This window comes from Mobula birostris, chromosome 14 (assembly GCF_030028105.1).
Source record: "Mobula birostris isolate sMobBir1 chromosome 14, sMobBir1.hap1, whole genome shotgun sequence".
Taxonomy (NCBI): Eukaryota; Metazoa; Chordata; class Chondrichthyes; order Myliobatiformes; family Myliobatidae; genus Mobula; species Mobula birostris.
Genome location: NC_092383.1, coordinates 942,742 through 961,208, shown reverse-complemented (window position 1 = coordinate 961,208; position 18,467 = coordinate 942,742). Strand labels below are relative to the sequence as shown.

The window sequence follows — 18,467 nt, the reverse complement described above, 5'->3', positions numbered from 1 at the left end:
ATGTATGTGTGTGTGTGTGTGTATATATATATATATATATATATATAAAAAAAGAAAATTAAATAAGTAGTGCAAAAAGGCAGGAAAATATTGAGGTTTTTTTTGTGGTGTTCGTGGATTCATTGTCCGTTCAGAAATCTGACAGCAGAGAGGAAGAAGTTGTCCCTGAAACGTTGAGTGTGTCTCTTCAGGCTCTTGTACCTCCTCCCTGATGGTAGAAATGAGAAAAGGGCATGTCCTGGGTACTGGTGGTCCTTCATGATGGATGGTGTGTTTGTGAGGCATTGCATTTTGATGATATTCTCGATGCTGGGGAATCTAGCATCAATGATGGGGCTGGCTAAGTTCACAATTTTCTGCAGCTTTTTCCGATCCTGTGTAGTGGCCCCTCCCGCTCCATACCAACCAGCTTTCCATGGTACATCTAGAAATTTGTGAGTGTCTTTGGGGATGTACCACACTCCTCAAATTCCAAATGAAGTATAGCTGCTGTCATGCCACCTCTGTAATTGCATCACTATGTTGGGTCCAGGATAGATCTTCATCGGAGATGTTGACACCCAGGAACTTGAAACTGCTCATTCTTTCCACTTCTGATCCCTCAGTGAGAACGGATGTGTTTTTCTTTCACTTCCTCTTCCTGAAGTCCACGATCAATTCCTTAGTCTCACTGACATTGAGTGCAAAGTTGTTGTTGACACCACTCAATCCACTGAAATATATCATTGGAACATTGGAACCATGGAACGTGTGCAGGTAGATAGGAATGCTCTGCCCCAGAAGGCTGTGGAAACCAAGTCTCTGGATGCTCTCAAAAAAAAGGTGGATAGAGCTCTTAAAGATAGTGGAATCAAAGGTTATGGGGATAAGGCAGGAACTGGATACTGATTCTGGATGATCAGCCATGATCACAGTGAATGGCAGTGCTGGCTCGAAGGGCCAAATGGCCTACTCCTGCACCTATTGTCTGTTGTCTATTGATAGGATTAGTTTCATTTGGCGTTATGTTTGACACAGACATCATGGGCTGGAGGGCCTCATCCTGCCTAGTACTGTTCTGTGTTTCAGCCCCTGGGACAACCTGTACTCTGCTCAATACTGCTGGAAGTGGGGGTGGACGATGAGGAACTGGATTACATCCCAGAGTTCTGAAAGGGGTTGCTGAAGAGATAGCAGATGCATTGGTTATAATCTTTCAAGATTCACTTGATTCTGACAAGGTTCAGGACTGGAAGATTGCAAATGTCACTCCGCTCTTTAAGAAGGGAGAAAGGCAAAAGAAAGGAAATTATCATCCAGTTAGCCTAAACTCAGTGGTTGGAAAAGTTTTGGAGTCCATTGTTAAGGATGAGGATTCATGGTATTTGTAGACTAATGATAATATAAGTCAAAGTCAGTATGTTTTTTATGAAAGGAAATCTTGCCTGACAAATCTTTTGGAGTTCTTTGAGGAAGTAATGAGCAGGGTGGACAAAGGAGAGGCAGTAGATGTTGTATGCTTGGATTTTCAGAAGGCATTTGATAAGGTGCCGCACATGAGACTGCTGACCAAGATAAAATCCTATGGCATTACAGGAATGGGGAGAAGGCGAGGGAGTGGGGACTATTGGTGTTCCTCAGGGGTCAGTATTGGGACTGCTACTTTTCACATTGTTTGTCACTGATTTAGATAATGGAATTGATGGCTTTGTGCCAAAGTGTGTGGATGATACAGAGAGGGGTGGAGGGGTAGGTAGTGCAGAGAAGGCTGTGCGATTGCAGGAGGACTTGGAAAAATTGGAAGAATGGCCAAAAAAGTGGCAGATGGAATACATTGTTGGGAAATGTATGACAATACATTTTGGTAAAAGCAACAGAAGTGCAGGTTATCTGAACGGGGAAAAAATTCAAATATCAGAGGTGCAAAGGGACTTAGGAGTCCTCATGCAAGAGTCCCAGAATGTTAATTTACAGGTTGAGTCTGTGGTAAAGAAGGCAAATGCAATGTTGGCATTTATTTCAAGGGGACTAGAATATAAAAGCAAGGGGATAAATCTGAGGCTTTATAATTCATTAGTCTGGCCACACTTGGAGTATTGTCAAAAGTTTTGGGCCCCGTATATCAGAAAGGATGTGTTGTCATTGGAGAGAGTCCAGAGGAGGTTCATGAGAATGATTCCAGGAATGAAGGAGTTAACACGAGGAGCGATTGGCAGTTTTGGACCTGTACTCACTGAAATTTAGAAGAACATGGGGGGGGGGAATGTTATTGAAACCTACAGAATGTTGAAAGGACGAGATAAGGTGGACGTGGGAAGGATGTTTCCTGTTGTGGGGATGTCCAGAACTAGAGGGCACGGCCTCAAAGTTGAGGGGTGACTCTTTAGAACAGTGGTAAGGATGAATTTTTTTAGCCAGAGAGTACTGAATCTTTGGAATGTTCTGCCACAGACAGCTGTGGGGGGCCAAGTCCGTGGGTATACTTAAGACTGAAGTTGATAGTTTTCTGATCAGAGGATCAAAGGATATGGCAAGAAGGCAAGGTGTATGGGGTTGAGTGGGATCTGGGATCAGCCATGATGGAATGGTGCAACACACATAAAAATTGCTGGTGAACGCAGCAGGCCAGGCAGCATCTATAGGAAGAGGTACAGTCAACGTTTCAGGCCGAGACCCTTTGTCAGGACTAACTGAAAGAAGAGATAGCAGACTTGTTGGACTGAATGGCCTAATTCTGCTCTTATGCCTTATGATCTTATGGCATGCTGGCTTTATCAATCAGGATACTGGGTACTGGAGTTGGGAAGTTATAGTGAGGCCACAACTTTATTGTGTATAGCTTTGGTCACCATTATAACAACGATGTTATGAAACTGAAAAGGGTGCAGAAACGTTTTACCAGAATGTTGTCTGGACCTGGGTCTGAGTTACAAGGAGAGATTGTGTTGAGGAGAATTTTCTTCCCATGAACTTCAGGATTGAGGAATGACTTGATAAAACACCACAAGTCATAGGAGCAGAATTAGGCCATTTGGCCCATTGAGTATGCTCTGCCATTTGAAACATAGAAACATAGAAAACCTACAGCACAATATAGGCCTTTCAGCCCACAAAGTTGTGCTGAACATGTCCCTACCTTAGAAATTACTAGGGTTACCCATAGCCCTCTATTTTTCTAAGCTCCATGTACGTATCCAAAAGTCTCTTAAAAGCCCCTATCGTATCTGCCTCCACCACCATTGCCGGCAGCCCATTCCACGCACTCACCACTCTCTGCGTAAAAAAAAACTTGCCCTTAAAAAACTTAAACTGTGTGTAAAAAAAGAAATTGATCATGGCCGATCCTTTTTTCCTTTCTCAGTCCCACTCCCAGGCCTTCTCCCCCTAGCCTTTGATGCCATGGCCAATCAAGAGCCTATCAATTTCCGCCTTAAATCTCCACAGCTATGTGTGGTGACAAATTCCACAAATTCACCACCCTCTGGCTAAAGGAATTTCTCCACATCTCTTTTAAATAGATGCCCCTCTATTCTGAGGCTGTGCCTTCTTGTCCTAGAGTCCCTCACCGTGGGAAACATCCTTTCCACATCTACACTGTCTTAAGCCTTTAAATATTCGAAAGGTTTCAATGAAATTCCCCATCATTCTTCTAAATTCCGGTGAGTACGGGCCCAGAGCCATCAAGCATTCCTCAAGAGATAACAGGCTGGAATCATCCTTGTGAACCTCCTTTGGATGCTCTCCAATGCCAGCACATCTTTTCAAAGATGAAGAGCCCAAAATTGTTCACAATACCCAAGGTGAAGCCTCACCAGTACCTTATAAAGCCTCAGCATCACATCCCTGCTCTTCTATTCTAGACCTCTTGAAATGAATGCTAACATTGCATTTGCCTTCCTCACCTCTGACTCAGCCTGCAAGTTAATCTTTGGGATGTTCTGTAGAAGAACTCCCAAGTTCCTTTGCATCTCAGATTTATAGATTTTCTCCCCATTTAGAAAATAGTCTGCACATTTATCTAGAAACATAGAAGACCTACAGCACAATACAGGCCCTTCGGCCCACAAAGCTGTGCCGAACATGTCCCTACCTTAGAACTACCTAGGCTTACCCATAGCCCTCTATTTTTCTAAGCTCCATGTATCCATCCAGGAGCCTCTTAAAAGACCCTTTCGTTTCCTCCTCCACCACCACCGCTGGCAGCCCATTCCACGCACTCACCACTCTCTGCGTAAAAAAAACTTAACCCGTGACATCTCCTCTGTACCTACTTCTAAGCACCTTAAAACTATGCTCACTCGTGCTAGCCGTTTCAGCCCTGTGAAAAAGCCTCTGACTATCCACACGATCAATGCCTCTCATTATCTTGTACACCTCTATTGGGTCATCTCTCATCCTCTGTCGCTCCAAGGAAAAAAGACCGAGTTCACTCAACCTATTCTCATAAGGCATGCTCCCCAATTCAGGCAACATCCTCGTAAACCCTTCTGCACCCTTTCTATGGTTTCCATGTCCTTCCTGTAGTGAGATGACCAGAACTGAGCACAGTACTCCAAGTGGGGTCTGACCAGGGTCCTATATAGTCATAGTCATACTTTATTGATCCTGGGGGAAATTGGTTTTCGTTACAGTTGCACCACAAATAATAAATAGTAATAGAACCATAAATAGTTAAATAGTAATATGTAAATTATGCCAGTAAATTATGAAATAAGTCCAGGACCTGCAACATTACCTCTCGGTTCCTGGACTCAATCCCACGATTGATGAAGGCCAATGCACTGTACGTCTTCTTAACCACAGAGTCAACTTGTGTAGCAGCTTTCAGTGTCCTATGGACTCGGACCCCAAGATCTCTCTGATCCTCCACACTGCCAAGAGTCTTGCCATTAGTGCTATATTCTGCCATCATATTTGACCTACCAAAATGAACCACCTCACACTTATCTGGGTTGAACTCCATCTGCCAAAGTGCATGACCATTTTCCAACATTGCATTTCATTTGCCACTTTCATGTCCATTCTCCTAATCTGTCTGTCCTGCAACCTACCTGTTTCTGCAACACTATCTGCCCATCCACCAATCTTTGTATCATCTGCAAACTTGGCAACAAAGCCATCTATTCCATCATCTAACTCATTGATATACAGCATAAAAAGAAGCAGTTCCAACACCGACCCCTGCGGAACACCACTAGTCACTGGCAGCCAACCAGAAAAGGATCCGTTTATTCCCACTCACTGTCTTCTACCAATCAGTCATTGCTCTAACCATGCTAGCAACTTTCCTGTAATACCATGGACTCTTAACTTGGTCAGCAGCCTCATGTGTGGCACCTTGTGAAAGGCCCTCTAAAAGTCTGAATATACATCCACAGCATTCCCTTTATCTATCCTAGTTGTAATCTATTCAAAGAATTCCAACATGTTTGTCAGGTAAGATTTTCCCTTAAGGAAACCATGCTGACTTCGTCCTATCTTGTCCTGTGTCACCAAGTCCATCACCTCATCCTTAACAATTGACTCCAATATGTTCCCAATCACTGAGATCAGGCTAACCAGTCTGTAATTTCCTTTCTGCTGATTCCCCCTTGCTTAAAGAGCAGAGTGACGTTTGCAATTTTCCAGTCCTCCAGAATCATGCCAGAGTCCAATGATTCTTGAAAGATCATTGCTAATGCTTCCACAATCTCTACCACTATCTCTTTCAGAACCCTAGGGTGCAGTTCATCTGCTCTGGGTAGGTCTTTCAGCGTTTTGAGCACCTTCTCCCTTGTAATAGTCCCTGTACTGACTTCTCTTCCCTTATATCCTTCAACACCTGCACACTGCTAGTGTTTTCCACAGTGAAGACTGATGAAAAATACTCATTTAGTTCATCTGCCCTCTCCTTTTCCCTGTTGTTATTTCTCCGGCCTCATTTTCTAGTGGTGCTATGTCCACTCTCATCTCTCTTTTATTTTTTATATATGTAAAGAAGCATTTTTTTATTCACCTTGATATTGTTTGCTAGTTTGTTTTTCACCTTTTACCGCCTAATTTTTTTTTAGTTGCTTTCAGTCTGATTTTAAAAGCTTAGCAATCCTCTACCCACTAATTTTTGCTTTGTTTAATGCCCTCCCTTTTGCTTTTATGTTAGCTTTGACTTCCTTTGTTAGCCACAATTGTACTATTTTGCCATTTGAGTATTTCTTTGTTTTTGGAATACATCTATCCTACGCTTTCCAATTGCTGCTCTGCTGTCATCTCTGCCAGCATCTCCTTCCAGTTCACTTTGGCCAACTCCTCTCTCATACCACTATAATTTCCTTTACTCCACTGAAGTACTGCTACGCCAGCCTTCTTTACTTTCTCCCTATCAAGTTTCAAGTTGAACTCAATCATATTGTGATCACTGGCTCCTAAGGGTTCCTTTACCTTAAGCTCCCTAATCTCCTCCTGTTCTGTATATAACACCAATCCAGTGTAGCTGATCCCCTAGTAGGCTCAACGACAAACTGCTCTAAAAAGCCACCTCATAGGCATTCAACAAACTCGTCTCTTGAGATCCAATACCAACCTGATTTTCCCAATTGATCTTAATGTTGAAATTGCCAATGACTATCATAACGTTGCCTTTTTGACATGCCTTATCTATTTCCCGTTACATTCTGTAGTCCACATCCCAGCTACTGTTTGGAGGCCTGTATATAACTGCTATCAGGGTCCTTTTTCCCTTGCAGTTTCTTAACCCATAAGGATTTAACATCTTCCGATCCTATGTCACATCTTTCCAGTGATTTGATGCCACTCTTTACCAGCAGAGCCATGCCACTTCCTCTGCCTATCTTCCTATCTCTCTGATGCAACATGTAACCTTGGACATTCAGCTCCCAACTACAACCATCCTTCAGCCACGATTCAGTGATGGCCTCAACATCATACCTGTAATAGGTTATCCACCATATTATCTTATACTCTGTGCACTGAGATACAACAGTACTGTATTTGCTACGCTTTTTGATTCTGTATCCCTAATGCACTGATACTTGCCCTGCCAGCTGCAATTTTGTCCCATCATTTGCCTGCCTTTCCTGCTAATCTGACTGCTGGAGAAACTCAGCAGGCCAGGCAGCGTCTATGGAAAAAAATACAGTTGACGTTTTGGGCCAAGCCTTTTTGGCATGCTATCTTTGCTTTTTTACCTTCCATCCTATCTTGAGTCTCTTCGCTCCGGTTCCCATCATCCTGCCAAATTAGCTTAAACCTTCCCCAACAGCTCCAACAAATCTGCCTATGAGAATATTGGTTCCCCTTGGGTTCAGGTGCAGCGTTATAAGGTTTTTTAGATCACGAGAGGCTTAGATTGAAAGCACATTGTCTTTTTCCAAGGAGAGGGTTACTTTTTTAAAAAAAGGGTATAAGTGAGTGATTGAAAGAGACATCAGAGGTAGCATCTTCACACAAAGGGTGGTGCATATTTGGTATGAACTGCCTGAAACAGTGGTTGAGATGGGCACAATAGCAACATTTAAAAGCCATGCAAAACATTTGGAAGTTCATAGTTAGGAGAGGTTTATCCCTTCAAGATGTGCCACCCAGCAACCCCTCATTTAACTCTAGCCTAATAACAGAACAACTTTAAAAGTATAAGTATTTAACATTTCCCCTTAGTTCTGTTGCAGGGTCAGTAATCTGAAACATTGACTCTCTCTTTCCACAAATGTTGCTTGAACTTCTGAGTGTTTCCAGCATTTCCTGTTCTTATTTTAAATGTTTTGATTTTCTACAACTTTTTTAGTTTACCACAGATGGTGAATCTCACTTTGGGGATTTTTCTTTCTGATTGAAATACACCTATGATGTGTGTTTTGAAGGATCGTTACTGTCTGCCTTTGTGTTTTCATTATTGATCCCTTAATTTGATATTTCAGCTTTCCTGGTTCTGTTTTCATGCCTTCATAACTTTACAATACCCTCTCCTCTTCCCTTAAATTGAATGTAATATTCCATCACAGGGATTGGTGCATTTTAGATTTACCTTCCCAGTGAGGTCATCGGGTGGCACTGCAGCAGAGTGGTGAACTCAATGCTCTAAACCACCAGCAACTCGGGTTCAATTCCTGCCACTGTCTGTAAGCAGTTTAGTCATTTTCCTAATGACCAGCTGGGTTTTCTCCAAGTGCTCTGCTTTCCTCCCACAGTTCAATGATCCAGTTGGTACGTATGAATACAAATTGTCCCGTGGTTAGGCTAGGGTTGCTGTGCGGCATAGCTCAAAGGGCCAGGAAGGCCTGTTTCAGCTCTGTATCTCAATAAATAAATAAAAAATAAATTCATTCCTCCTGTTTCAGAGTACGACACCAGGACTAGAGGAGCCAGCTCTTCGGACAACTTTAGAGTACACAGCTCTCACAAATTTTCCCAAAAATATTGTCTAAGCTTCTCATCTAGTCTCCCTTTTCCCATCTTATTTTCAGGTCTACATGAATTAAAACCCCTGTCACTGTACCTCTGCAGAAAACTCTCATTGTTTCTTCCTTTATACTTTATCCTGTGGTTACTGTTAAGGGAGACCTGTAAACCAGTCTCTTTGCTTTATTATTTTTTTTAATCCTGTACTTGACTCATTTCTCCCTATTACACCATTGCTAACAAACAGACCACTCAAAATTGAGATTACATTTATTATCAAAGTACGTCTATGTCACCACATATAGCCCCGAGGTTCATTTTCTTGTGGGTATTCACAGTAAACACAGCGAAACACAAGATAATCAATGAAAACCCACACACAGCAAGACAGACAAACAGTCAACATGCAACGACAACAAACTGTGCAAATGAAGAGAAAATAATAAATATCAAGAACATGAGGTGAAGAGTCTTTGAAAGTGAGTCCATAAGTGTGGGAACTGTCCCAGTGTTGGGGTGAGAGAATTTATCCCCTCTGGTTCAAGAGTCTGATGGTTGATGGGTATTAACTGTTCCTGAACCTGCTGGTATGGGCCCTGAGGTTCCTGTACCCCCTTCCCTATAGCAACAACAAGAAGAGAGCGTGGCCTGGTTGGTGGGGGTCCTAGATGATGGATGCTGTTTTCCTGCGGCACCATTCCTTGTAGATGTGCTCAAAGGTGAGGAGGGTTTACCTGTGATGGACTGGGCTATATCCACTACTCTATTGGTGTTTCCATACCAAGCCTTGATGCAACCAGTCAGTATACTCTCCATCGCCTATCTATAGAATATTGTAGAAGTTTCATTAAAGAAAGTAGAGGCAATTCCATGCCTTCTGTGTGCTGGGCCCAAGAAAAATCCTCTGAAATGATAGTGCCAAGGAACTTAAAGCTGCTGATGCTCTCCATGTCTGATTCCCCATTGAGGAAGGACTGGCATATGGAACTCCGGTTTTTCCCTCCTGAAGTCAACAATCAGTTCCTTAGCCTTGTTGGCATCAAGTAAGAGATTATTGTGGCACTCAAGGTTGTAGGAACGTTTCAGTAATGGGGCAACTGAAGTTATCCCCTCTGGTTCAAGAGCCTGATGGTTGAGCGGTAATAACTGTTCCTGAACCTGGTGGTGTGAATCCTGAGGTTCCTGTGCCATTTCCTGATGGCAACAGCGAGAAGAGTGCATGACCTGGGTGGTGGGGGTCCTTGATAATTGATGCTGCGTTCCTGCAACAACACTCCATGCTCAGCGGTGGGGAGTACTTTGCCAGTGATAAACTGGGCCTTGTAGCACGCACAAAATGCTGTAGGAATGCAGTAGGCAGGCCGCATCTATGGAAAAGAGTACAGCCAACATTTTGGGCTGAGAACCCTTCAGCAGGACTTATCCACTACTTTTTGTAAGATTTTCTATTCAAGGACGTTGATGTTCCCATATCAGACCACGATGCAGCCAGTCAACATTCTCTCCACCACACATTTATAGAAGTTTGTCAAAGTTTTTGATGTCATGCACAATTTTCACAAACTCCTAAGGATGTAGAGGTGCTACAGTGCTTTCATCGTAATTACACTTAACTGCTGGATCTAGGACCGGTCCTCTGAAATGATGACACAGAGGAATTTGAAGTTGCTGTCCCTCTCCACCTCTGATCCCCTGATGAGGACTGCTCATGGACCTCTGGTTTCCTCCTCCTGAAGTTAATAATCGACTCTTTGGTCTTTGTGACATTGAGTAAGAGGTTGCTGTGGCACCACTCAGCCAGATTTTCAATCCCCCTCCTATGTGCTGATTGGTCATCACCATTGATTCAGCCAATGACAGTGGTGTCATCAGCAAACCTTATGGCATTGGAGCTGTGCTTAGCCACACATTCATGAGATAAAGCGAGTAGAGCATGGGACTAAGCGCCAGCCTTGTGGTGCACCTGTGCCAACAGAAACTGGTGATGTTGCCAATCCAAACTGACTGGGGTCTGCAAGTGAGGAAATCAAAGATCAAATTGCTCAAGGAGATACTGAGGCCAACGTCTTGAAGCTTGTTGATTAGTTTTGAGGGGATGATGTATTGAATTAATTTTTGGGAAAAGTGAACACTGGTGAGAACTGGTTAATCATAATTTTAACTATTATAACCGGATTTATTCAAAAGTTAAGTTCTGTATAACTGATAGTTTTATTTAAACATTTTTAAAAAATAATTCTAGTTAAACCAAGATTCTTGTAATTTATGATTAAATTACAGCAATTTCTTTAAATTTAAAGGGTTTGCAGGTCTTTTTACACAGATATTTGGGGGATTTCATCAAAAGCTTGGTCAGAGGAAGGCTTTAAGGAAAGAGAGGTTTAGGAAAGGAATTCCAGAACTCAGAACTTTAGATTTAAAGCCTACACCACCAATGGATGTCCAAGATGCCAGAATTTGAAGTAATTTTGTAAGGTTGGAAATGATTACAGAGGGAGGGAGGGGAATGCAAGATGTTGCATTGTGGCTGGTGAGTGTTTTAAAACGGATGCATTTACCAGACCAGGATAGATTGTAGGTAAGGGAAAGTAGGGATGAACTGTGAACAGGACCTGTAGTGAGATAGGATTTCTGGAGTTTTGGATAAGTTTACATTTATCTAATGTGAATAATTTGTTAATGGTTGTATTGTCACCATTGAAACACCAGAAATAATGTTTTTGTCAACGTCATTTAGTAAAGGGCACTTTAAATGCAGATCATTCATGGAAATGAATGTCTTTCTGTCTGTCTAGGTACCATATCCGATGCGGACTTTGGTGACCATGGTTTTCCATATAGATCTATCCTTTGTTTTTCGGATGACTTCCATTTCCTCGATGTGTAGCCACCTGGCTGTGCTTTTGATGTACATAAGCCGAGGTCTTCCTCTAGGTTTACTCCCCTCAATCTTTCCAGAGAATGTAAAGTGTAATATTTGTGTTTTGGTGTTTGATGCTTCCAAAATAGGCAGCAACAAATCACTACTGCTGTATGGATTAATGAATAATTCAGTGAGTGTTTGTCTACATTCTGATTAGATGTCTCTTGTGGATTTGGGGAAGAAGCTTTTAGAAGCTGCCCGAGCTGGACAGGATGATGAGGTGCGAATATTGATGTCCAATGGTGCTCCTTTTACAACAGACTGGGTAAGTGAAACTATGTTACAGTTATTTCTCCTTATCAACATGGTTCCTGTTTTTCTCCTCTGACCTTAATGACCAAATACAACTAAATTAAGCCTTGGAACTGTGGGACTGCAAAAACATAGCGTGGAATATACAGAAATAAAGTAGTGACGTTGGATAGCAAAGATCAGGGGTTCATGTGCACCAAAATCATGTTGCTACTTTGAATTTAATAAGGAAGATAGTTTATTTCACTGATTCACGTGATTCTCTGCAAGAACTTAACCAATGGCTGGAGGTAAGTGAAAATCAGGGCTTTCACCACACCCCATAAATACATTGAGCATAAAAGCATATGCAAGGGTGCAACTGATAGGACTATCGTTGTCTAAAGAATGAAAAGTAAAAAGCAAATTACAAAACAGTGGCTTATTTCCACCTGTAGGACATTTCTGTAATAATGAGGAACAAGCTGAGAAAATGGAAATAAACAGATTTCTTTAGAGTAGCAGCAATTAAATGTATTAAGTTATGCAGCTCTAATCCAGATGTCAAAAAATGATATTGTACACAAGTGAGTTTTCCTGGCTTGTATTCCAAAAAGAGAATTTTTGCCAGATTTGACAACTGAAAGGAATTGTAAAATTAATTGAATTAATTGTTTATTTTTTTTTACAAGAGTTAACATGGTCAAAAATAACTTTGTGATAGGTTATAGGACATCAAAACAATCTTGATCAGTTTTTGATAATAACTACAGCAGCAATGGAAACATTCACTCCAGGGGTAGCTTACTACTTTAGCAATGAAATTACCTCAAAATTAATTTACAAGTTAAGTTTTCTTTTGAAGCAATCAAATCAAAAAAATGCTGGAAATACTCAGAATATCTGCCGAAGACACAGTTAACATTTCAGGTCATACCTTTCAATAGGAAAAGATCAATAACTCTTGAAGTATTAACTTACTTCCAGCAAGCCTGAGCATGTCTAGCATTTTCTCCTGTTACTTCAGATTTCCATTTTTGTCGGTGTTTTTCATTTGTAATTTTTGAGGTATGCTGAAGAAAACAGCAGATTCTGGATCTAGCACTGGGCAGTAGAAGCAAGCTTCAGTATGTTAAAGGTCAAATCAGCTGGTACTGAGCAAGTCATACACAAGCTATGGCCTTTTTTTTGCTATTTAAAACTTGTAAAATACCAGATGTGCTCTGATATTTGAAATCATCGCAGGAGATAGAATATTTAAGGCAGCGCAATTCCAGTATAAAATAAAAATGGAGAATACTCAGTTTTCTGTAAGTAAGTGGAGAGAACAGAAAGGATTTGGTTCTGCTGGAGAGGAGATTCATCACAATGTTGTCTGGATTGGAGGGTTTTACTTATAGGAAGGGGTTGGATAGGTTGGGCTTGCTTTTCCTGAGCAAAGAAAGCTGAGTGGTGACTCGCTAGATGTATCTGAAATTATAAGAGCCATAGATAGGCTAGGTAGTCAGAATATTTTCCCATGTTGGATTATCAAAACCAAGAAGCTGTAAGTTTAGGGTGAGAGAAGAGTTTCAAAGTACATATGAGAGGAAAGATTTTTCACACAGAGTGGTTGTGATTGTGATCTGGAGCTTGCTGGCAGAGGAAGTGATGGAATTAGATACAGTTATTATGATTAAGAGACATTTAGATTAGTTTAGTTAGCAAGACACAGGGGACACAAACAACGTGAGGAAACATGATTAGTGTAAATGGGCAAAATGTTGAGAATGGATACGGTGGGCTTTGTGATGCATGATTGTAAGAAGTAAGTTAATGTTTCAGATCAAAGGAAGCCCCAATAGAGAAAATCATTAATATGAAACATAAACTCAGTTTCTCTCTCCACAGAGTCTGCATACAGAATTTTTATTGATTTCAAGAATGTGCATTATTTTGCTTATAGATAATTGCCATTCTTCTGTTGATTACAGCTGGGAACATCTCCACTGCATTTAGCAGCTCAGTATGGTCACTATTCAACAGCAGAAGTGCTACTTCGGGCAGGAGTGAGTCGTGATGCAAGGACTAAAGTGGACAGGACCCCACTGCATATGGCAGCATCAGAAGGCCATGCAAACATTGTGGAGGTACTTGTGAAGGTATGGTTCGAAAAATTATAGCATACGGTGTCAGTCATTATGAGTAATTGCAGAGACTACAGCACTTAATCTTGGTTGACTATCTCGGTGAAGTACTGAAGGAATACCATTATATATTTCAAATGTAATGTTGTTAATATACATTACCTGCCTCAATCATCTTCCTCTGGCAGCTCTTTCCAAATACAGACTAAACTCTGTGTGAAGAAGTCGCTTGTCAGGTTCCTGTTAAATCTCTCCCTTCTCACCCCTGATTCCCCAACGCTGGAAAAAATGACCTGTGTGTATTCACTCTATCCCTACCCCTCATTATTTTATACACCTCTGGAATTCAATTCAATTCAAGTTTAATTGTCACTTAACCATAAATGAATACAGCCCAATGAGACAGCATTACTAGGGGCTCAAGGTGCAAAGCCACATTACCAACAGTGACACACAGTAAGCTCACACAAGATCACAATCACATAATAACAGTCCCAAGGCGCATCTCCCTCCCGTGACGCCGTGGCTTGATGCATACAAGTCAACAAACCCACATAGAATATCAGTAAAAATATAATGACACAGAATATGCATATATATAGTCCAGAAACCCCCAGCCCACCGACTATCAGCTGTTGAGTGGGCCCCGACACCCGCTAGACCGGCGGTCCCCAACCACCGGGCCATGGACTGGTGCCGGGCCGCGAGGAAATGATATGATTTGGCAATAGGAGTCAGCTGCACCTTTCCTCATTCCCTGTCACGCCCACTGTTGAACTTTAACACACGCGAGGTTATCAGTGACCCAAGACGCAAATGACCCAAGACGTGCAAAGGAATGGATCCGTGACCCATTTGTGAATGTCCCCGGTGAATCACCCATGTCAGCGCGGGAAAAAGATCCAACTCCTCGAGCTTGCAAATGATGGTGGGCTGAAAAGTATGTTTGACGTAACATCTCTGCCGGCATTCTGGATCAAAGTCAAGGCTAAATATCCTGAGATAACCATGAAAGCACTGAAAATGTTGCTTCCATTTCCAATGTATCTCTGCAATGAATGCAACGAAAACTAAATTGCGGAATAGACTGGACATAAGGAAGCCCCTTCGAGTATCGCTGTTTTCCATCACCCCTCGATAGCACCGTCCTGCAGGGAAGCAAGTCCAGGGCTCCCACTGATTCAGCCATATTGGTGTGTTGCAATGATTTTATATGTTCATATGGGGAAAATATGTGCTGTGTGTTTAATGTCCAAATGTTACTTGAAATGTTATGATGCTATTGACTTATATAACCATATAACAATTACAGCATGGAAACAGGCTATCTCTGCCCTTTTAGTCTGTGCCAAACGCTTACTCTCACCTAGTCCCACTGACCTGCGCTCAGCTCATAACCCTCCATTCCTTTCCTGTCCATATACCTATCCAATTTTTCTTTAAATGATAATATCAAACCTGCCTCTACCACTTCTACTGGAAGTTCGTTCAACACTCACTTCAAGCTCCCCTGTCCTCCCCTAATAATTGACTTATCACTATATTCATGCGAGGAAAATATGCGCTGTATGTTTAATATTAAATTCATTAGATAAACCCTTTTAGAAACGAAATTGAGTGTATTAGCCACTTATCACCTATATTCCGGTCGTGATTAACACCCCCCCCCCCCCCCCCCACCGAACAGAATCGCCAAAAACGATTTGTAGAAAAAATATCAGCACGTACACGCATGCGCACACAGGTTCCAGCGCAAGGCTTCATGGTCATGGTAGTCTTTCTCAGGGTAAACACAACGCTTGTCCGTTGGCAACCCTACCTCCCCCCCCCCCCCCCCCCCCACCCGGGTCGGCTAGTCTGCAAGAATATTGTCAATATTAAACTGGTCTGCAGTGCAAAAAAGGTTGGGGACCCCTGCGCTAGGCAACACTGTGGCTTTCAGGCCCAGTCCTCGCCCCGATGCCCGACTCCCGCAAGGCAAATCCATGGCTTTGAGGACTAGTCCTTGCATATACAAGCACTTTTAGAATATTAGTAAAAACACAACCAAGTATATGTATATAGTACATATTCATAAGATTGCCCTCACTTACCTATGCCCCAGTGGATAAAGTCCTAGTAGTTTGCTCAGTTTCTTTCTAACTCAGTCCTTCGCATCCTGTCAAATATCTCATAACTCCTTCCAGCTTACAGCATCTTTCCGATGGCAGAGTAACCAAAACAGAATACAGTACACTAAATGCGGCCTCGCCAACATCTGGTACAAATGCAACATAACATCTCACCTTAATGCCTTGACTAATGAAGCCTACCTCATTTCCTTCTCTACCTGTGACATACTTTTCAGGGAAACATGTACTTGTTCTCGTAGCTGCCTTTGTTAACTAATCAAAAACATCTTAGTTAGAACCATAGAGCATTACAGCACAGAAGCAGGCCTTTTGGTCCTTCTTGGCTGTGCCGAACCATTTTTCTGCCTAGTTCCACTGACCTGCAACTGGACCATATCCCTCCATGCACCTCTCATCCATGTACCTGTCCAAGTTTTTCTTAAATGTTAAAAGTGAGCCCGCATTGACCACTTCATCTGGCAGCTCATTCCACACTCCCACCACTCTCTGTGTGAAGAATCCCTCCCCCAATGTTTTATATACCTCTATCAAGTCTCCCCTCATTCTTCTACACTCCAGGGAATAAAGTCCTAACCTATTCAACCTTTCTCTGTCACCCAGTTTCTCAAGTCGTGGCAACATCCTTGTAAACCTTCTCTGCACTCTTTCAACAGGAATTCTGCAGATGCTGGAAATTCAAGCAACACACATAAAAGTTAGTCCTGACGAAGGGTCTCGGCCTGAAACGTCGACCGCCCCTCTTCCTAGAGATGCTGCCTGGCCTGCTGCGTTCACCAGCAACTTTTATGTGTGTTGCTGCACTCTTTCAACCTTATTAATATCCTTCCTGTAATTTGGTGACCAAAATTGTACACAATACTCCAAATTCGGCCTCACCAGTGCCTTCTACAACCTCACCATAACGTTCCAACTCTTATACTCAATACTTTGATTTATAAAGGCCAATGTACCAAAAGCTGTCTTTATGACCCTATCTACCTGTGATGCCACTTTTAGGGAATTTTGTATCTGTATTTCCAGATCCCTCTGATCTACTGCACTCCTCAGTGCCTTACCATTTACCTTGTATGTTCTACCTTGATTTGTCCTTCCAAAGTGCAATACCTCACACTTGTGTGTATTAAACTCCATCTGCCATTTTTCAGCCCATTTTTCCAGCTGGTCCAAATCCCTCTGCAAGCTTTGAAAACCTTCCTCACTGTCCACTACACCTCCAGTCTTTGTATCATCAACAAATTTGCTGATCCAATTTACCACATTATCATCCAGATCATTGATATAGATGACAAATAACAATGGACCCAGCACTGATCCCTGTGGCACACCACTAGTCACAGTTAATCAAAAAATGATCAGGGATAGGGAATAAATGGAGGTAGAGAGCATGGAGCATGGCCAATAGCACACTGTCATGATGTACTCTTTCACCATTGGGTAATTGTGCAATCATAGAGACAAAGAATGTTTTTTCCTTCAGCGCTGATGTTCATCTTGAGGTATGCCACCTACACATTCTCTTTTCTCTTGACAGAATGGAGCCGACATAAATGCAAAGGATATGCTTAAAATGACAGCTCTTCACTGGGCTGTGGAACATGGTCACCAAGATGTGGTTGAACTCTTGATAAAATATGGAGCTGATGTTCACACGCCAAGTAAATTCTGCAAAACAGCCTTTGATATTGCAGTGGATAATGGTGATGAAGATTTAATTGTAATGCTGCAGGTAAATAATAAATGTGAGGCCACAGAATGTGAAGGGGGTAGATTATAAACACACACTTACACTACAAAAACTACAGTAAGTTAGTGGATACATAGAGATATGGATTTGCAAAAGTTCTCCCCTGGAAGGAAACGCAGTAGTCCAACACAGTTAGTTAAACATTTCTATTTGTAGATTCCGCTTCTTCAGAAGGTGTATTCTTCTCTCTTACTTTCTGATGTAACGAATCACCTTACATGGAAATGCTTATCACAGTGAATTTATGCAAAGTATTGACGGGCATAAATTTTCCCCATTGTGATTGAACATTTTGAGTAGGCTTCTTGGCTTCCCATCTGGCAATACAATGACACTATAGGATGAAAGCCTCTAAGCGATTTAAAAACTGTTTACAGGTGGATAAAGGGATGCTGATCTACTACAACAAAATGCTGATGACACTATTTTAATAGTTATTAGAACAAGACACATCATTAATTGAATCAAATATCATTGTTTTTCTCGAGCCCATGTTGTATGTTTCCATTATGGAGTATAGTTATATAGTATACACAGTTTTAGTCCTGCTTTCACTTACTCTGGCAGCAGTAGAGTCAGAGAGTGGAGGATGTAAGTGTTCAGATACGGGGAAACTCCATGTGTTGCACTTAGTTCTGTGTGGCCATACAGAACAGCATAGATGATGGAATGTTGGTCCTCGTGAACTACCCCCACCATGATCTAACTCACATCCTGAAGAGTGTATGAAGTGGCAAGGTAGAAAACCAGAGGACAGGAAATCTTTCAGGAAGGGACTTAAAAAGTTAGTAAGCAAGGAGAAAATGGATTGAGATAAAATCAGCAAGTCATATGAAAAGAACAACAAGAACTCTAGATATACAGTAAAAGTATTCAGCCCCCCAACCCTTTGTTCACAGAAATGAGTAATGCAACCAGAAATTTAGGTCAATTTAACT

The 18,467-nt window shown here is 41.8% G+C and overlaps 1 protein-coding gene across 6 annotated transcripts in view; it reads left to right on the top strand.

Annotated features, from left to right (window-relative positions):
- Window positions 1-18,467, top strand: part of gabpb1 (GA binding protein transcription factor subunit beta 1) — an 81,587-nt gene that overhangs the window by 2,051 nt on the left and 61,069 nt on the right. For all 6 annotated transcript variants that reach the window (XM_072277911.1, XM_072277910.1, XM_072277913.1 and 3 more), the window contains exons 2-4: window positions 11,454-11,561; window positions 13,501-13,668; window positions 17,317-17,511. In XM_072277911.1, coding sequence (XP_072134012.1) covers window positions 11,454-11,561; window positions 13,501-13,668; window positions 17,317-17,511 — 471 coding nt within the window. The remainder of the gene's footprint in view (window positions 1-11,453; window positions 11,562-13,500; window positions 13,669-17,316; window positions 17,512-18,467) is intronic.